Genomic DNA, 4963 nt, shown 5'->3' on the forward strand with positions numbered 1-4963 from the left:
CATGCCACACACCACACACCATGTGCCACTCATCACACGTCACACACACACACCATGTACCACATACATCATACACCACACACACCCTGCACACACACCACACATCACATACACACCACACATCGCACACACACCACACATCACACACATATCAAACACACACACACCACACACACCATATACCACATAGATACCACACACACACACACACACACACACATACACACATACACACATACACAGCCCTTCTCTCGCTGCATGAGGCCACCCTGGGGAGGAGGGGCATGGGGGCACAGAGAGCCCACAAGATGCACTTCTGAGGCCACACACACAGCCCCACGGGCTGGAGCCTCAGCCTCATGGGCATGTAGCGTGTGTGTGTGTGTGTGTGTGTGTATGTGTGTGTGTGTATGTGTATGTGTGTATGTGTGTGTATGTGTGTATGTGTATGTGTGTGTATGTGTGTGTATGTGTATGTGTGTGTGTATGTGTGTGTATATGTGTGTATGTGTGTGTATATGTGTATGTGTGTATGTGTGTATGTGTGTGTATGTGTGTGTATGTGTGTGTGTATGCGTGTGTGTGTGTGTGTTTGTGTGTGTGTGGTTTCTGACATGTTTGCCTTTGACTGGAGCCTGGCTCCTGTATTTCCGGGGTAAGTGCCTTTGGTGGCCCCACGGGCTCCCTGCTGGGTGGCAGACACGGGGAATCTGATCGTTGCCGGGGAATCTGATCGTTGCCAGAGAATCAGATCCAGCAGTGGACGACACTCAGAGAAACTGTTTACTTCCGAAGAAGGTTTGCAGACTCACAGGAGCCCAGACGCACAAAGGACGGCTTGCCCAATAAAACACACAGCAGGTGTTTAAAGGAAAAAACAAGCCCAAGAACGCCAAGCGTCCTGGGTTCACTGCTTAAGATGGAAGAGGCGCAGCTCTCCTCTGCGAGGAACATATTTGCAAAGGTTGTCAAAGGTCTGCAGACACTCAGCACCAAAAGGCAGGGCCGTCAGGGGAAGCAGCAGCCTCTGCGAAGGCTCCAGGTGTCCTTTACTTGGGGGACTGGAACCAGACAGGCAGCCCTTTGTGCTGTCACTGTGGTTTGGGGACGTTCCATCTCTGCTGCAAGCTGCCACTTTTTCCTCCTTCCTGAGGGTGGGGTGTGATGGCCACACTTACTCAGCTGGAAGGAGGGCAACTTGTCAGTTTTGATTTCGTGAAGACCAAGGAAGAAAAGCTGTGAGATGCTGTTTCTGGGCAAAGGGATATCACTTTTCATTCAGCAAATACCCGCTTGTCTCCCAGATGCCAGGCACAGCGGGAGCACCCAGAGAGAGGGCGCCTGGAGGGGAGGCTCTGGACGGGGTGGATTTCCCACCAGTAGATCGCAGGCAGTCTGGAATTCTAGACGTCACCTCCTGGACTGCCTGAGTTGGCAGAGCCCTTAGAGGTCATCTCCTCCAATTTCGCCATTGTCTATTTGGGAAACTGAGGCCCAGAGGAAGGAAGCAATGTGCCCTTTGTCATCAAGTGAGGCAGCGGCAGGAACAAGGTGGTGTTCGGGCTTGCCGTTGTCCCGCCCAGCGAGCTGGCCACGGTGGTACTGGGCCTCTCGGAGCAGGGCAGCATCCCCCAGGGGCTGTGAGCAGCACCTCCCCCGCCCGGGAGTGGAAAGAGCTAAATTCTCACTTAGCAGCAGGATGCTTCTGGGCCTCATTACGATGGTGCAAATTAATATTTATCATGCAATTATTCATCTTTGTAATTGCTAGTATTTCAAAGGGAGCGCAGAGGCTTTCATTAGAACACTTGGAATGTTATTTAGATGAAATGTCAAAATGAGCAGCATCCCTCTCCCCACTGGCAGCCCCTGTGTCCAGCTGCCTCCAGAAGGTTCCCAGCACCGGGGTCCACACAGCCGTGTTGCTGCCACTTCCAGGTGCTGGCTTGGGGTTTGGGTCCATTTGTTAGAAATCTTGACTTCTGGAAACCTGGGGGCATCTGAAGCCAGAAACTCGAGAAACTCGAGATTCAAAGGGCCTGGTGGCTGTGGGACTCCATGAACATGAGCAGCAGAGCCTCTGAGGGCAGAGACAGGACAGTATCATCAGGAGCCCCCACATCCTGCTGCCTCTCTGCACCCACCTGGCCAGCCTCCCTGCCTCGCTCCCTCACCCGCTCCGGCCACATGCAGCCTGTGGCTTCCCTCCCTTCCCCTCCCTCCTACCCGGGGGCAGATCCCCTTAGGCCCTGCCTCCAAGCCCACCAGGTGTGCCCACCAGGGTTCTACCCTCCTACCGCCATCCAACAAACATTTTAAGGTGTCTCCTGCCCTTTGAGGTCCATAGAACACCTTCAAATATTGGATGTTTCATGGCAACCTAAGAGGATAAGAAGGTGGGCTCCAGTGGTGAAAAAGCAAGATTTGGAAAACGGAGACCCCCTCACCCAGGGGTAGCAGTGCCTGGGCCACCTGCAGCATTGACATCAGCAAACTGCCAGGGAGGGAGAGTGGAGGCTGCAGAACAGTCACGTGCAGGCAGGGGCCCAGGGAGGAGGCGAGGCCTGAGGAGGGATGGAGCAGAGGGGTGGCAGGGGGTGGAGAAGGAGGATGGGGATGGAGGAGGAGGAGGGTCAGATAAGGCACCCAGTGCCTGGCCTGGGCAGCTAAAACAGCAGCCCCAGGGGAGATGGGAGGCTCAGCCTGGGGTGAACTGAGGGGCCTGGGGCGAACTGAGGGGCCTGGGGCTTCCTCGGGGGATGCCAAGGCTGAGGATGGATGGGAGTTGCAGGAGGGCACAGGCAGAGGCTCAGATGAGACAGTCGGGGTCGTGGAGATACCGGGAGCTGTCAGAATTTGAGTTGACCCAGAGAGAGGCACAGAAAGAGCGGATGTAGCCGGGACAGGCCCCAAACACACATGGCCAAGAGGAGGCCTGGGGGGGCGTTCAGAGGGAAGGCACCTCAGAAATGGGGCAGAAAGGAAGCTTCTAGACAGCAAAGGGGCACAGGGTCAGGTGCGGCAGGGAAGGGAGGTGTGGGTACAAATGCGGTCCCCTAAACAGGTTCAGATCCTCACCCCCAGCATCTGTGAGTATGACTTTAAAACCTCACCCAACGGAATCCAGGAGGTGGGAGAGTGTTCTGGAAACAGCAACATTCCCCACAAACGAAGCTCCAATGTCTTCTTTGGGGCCCCCAAGCTCTGAAGGCTCTGGATGTCTGAGACTGGGTCCCAGCCACAGCAGCCACTCCTAATCCTAAGGCACTGCTAGAGGACCCCTTGGGGATGCCACATTTCCCTTCCCCGCCTGACTTATGCTCCCAGGACCAGCAACAACAGCTAGAGCGAGGTGTATTCCTAGAGCTCTTTCATTTAAGCCTCACGGTGGCCGAGTGGGCAGGTGTGATGATTTGCGCATCTCCCAGGGAGGAAACCCACACATACCAGGGGAACCACAACTTCTCCCAGCTCAGAGAGACAGAGCTGAGCCCTCACCTGCTGGCTGTCAGGTCGGGCCAGCCTCCCACTCCATGACACAGAACGGACCTGAGGGGACCCCTCCGTGAGGCAGGCCTGGGCTCCGGTGCCGGCCCTCTCCTGCCGTGTGGCCTCAGGGAAGCCTCTTCCCCTGTCTGAGCCTCTGCATTCTCCTCTGTAGAATGAGGATGCTCTGTCCTGCCTTCCAGAGTGTTGCTGATATCAGAATCCAGGAGTGGAACTTGGGCAGCAGAGTAGCGCTGGTGCCCTCCAGGCCAGCCCATTCTGTCCATGCTCCAGTTCAGCAGTGGTCTCCTCCTGCCCTGACCCTCGCCCTCCATCCCCCAGCTCCCCGGGGTACGTCAGTCACCACGCTAAGGATGCCCTGGGGCTGGATCCCCTTACGCCCCGCCTCCAAGCCCACCAGGTGTGCCTGCCAGTGCTCCACCCTCTTGGGGCTCCACAGACATCTGGCACCTTGAACCCAGCAGGGCCCCTGGAGACAAAACCCTCGTCTACCTTTCATTTAAGCAGGGCCAGAGAGAGGCAGCCTCCTTTCCTTTGCTTTTCAACTGCTCCAAAACCAGCCCTGAAGCAGCCTGCCATGAGGCCCAGACAGCCTGTCCCATCCCAGCCCAGGCAGGATTAATATGCATGTATGGTAATCAGCGAAGCCCATCAATTTGCATAACAATCAGAGGGAGCGTCCCCTCCCCTGGACTGCTTCCGAGGGCAGTTCCCACCCTGGTTCCCCACAAGACAGCAGGGGAGGGGATAATGGGGCCTCTGGACCCCCCAAGTGCTAGACCAGTGGCCTGGCTTTCAGCCCTGGAGGCTTCTGCCTGAAGAGGGCGGGATGGGCGGGGTACGGGGGTCCTTGGGCAGGGGAAGATGTCAGTGAGACACTCACCTGCCTGTCTCCAGAACTGTTTCCCGCATTCTTGAGGCCATGCTGGGGAAGCAGGAGAGGAACAAGGGTGTGGCCTCTCCTGGGCCTGCGTCCTGGGGAGGTATGGAGTTGGGGGCTCTGGGCAGGGACTCTGCTCACCTCATCGAGGGGGCCCTCTCCTGGGCCTGCATCCTGGGGAGGTGTGGAGTTGGGGGCTCTGGGCAGGGACTCTGCTTGCCTCATTGAGGGAGCCTCTCTTGAGCCTGAAAAATTGGGAAGGTGCCAGGACTCCCTTCTAAGGTCGTTTGCCCTTAAGGAGATGGAGGAGAGTGTGTTCTGGAAGCAGCACCGTCCCCCATAAATGAAGCTTCTTATGACTCGGCTGCTTGGCCAACCTCACGGAGCCCCTTCCTTGGGCCCCTGGGGACACAGAGATGCCTGGGCATGGTCCCATCCCTTCTTGAGGGCGCGGCGGAGAGCAGCCAGGCCCTGCAGATCACCCTCATGCACGGGCCAGTCCAAGGTTTCCAGCATCTTGATAGCTCTGCAGGCAGCGCCCTTCCCCGAGGGGGTCTTAGGCTGTCCCTCTGGGCA

General features: G+C 57.1%; 1 protein-coding gene across 1 annotated transcript; it reads right to left on the reverse strand.

Annotated features, from left to right (window-relative positions):
* Window positions 1-907: 907 nt before the first annotated feature.
* Window positions 908-4629, reverse strand: LOC131381930 (uncharacterized). The gene is made up of 5 exons (XM_058431139.1): window positions 4529-4629; window positions 4391-4432; window positions 2313-2380; window positions 1904-2080; window positions 908-1148 (listed from the first exon to the last, which is right to left on the reverse strand). The coding sequence occupies exons 1-5, from the start codon at window positions 4610-4612 to the stop codon at window positions 908-910; spliced, it is 612 nt and encodes a 203-aa protein (XP_058287122.1). The 5' UTR covers window positions 4613-4629.
* Window positions 4630-4963: the final 334 nt, after the last annotated feature.

Source organism: Hylobates moloch, unplaced genomic scaffold (assembly GCF_009828535.3).
Source record: "Hylobates moloch isolate HMO894 unplaced genomic scaffold, HMol_V3 SCAFFOLD_19, whole genome shotgun sequence".
Classification (NCBI taxonomy): Eukaryota; Metazoa; Chordata; class Mammalia; order Primates; family Hylobatidae; genus Hylobates; species Hylobates moloch.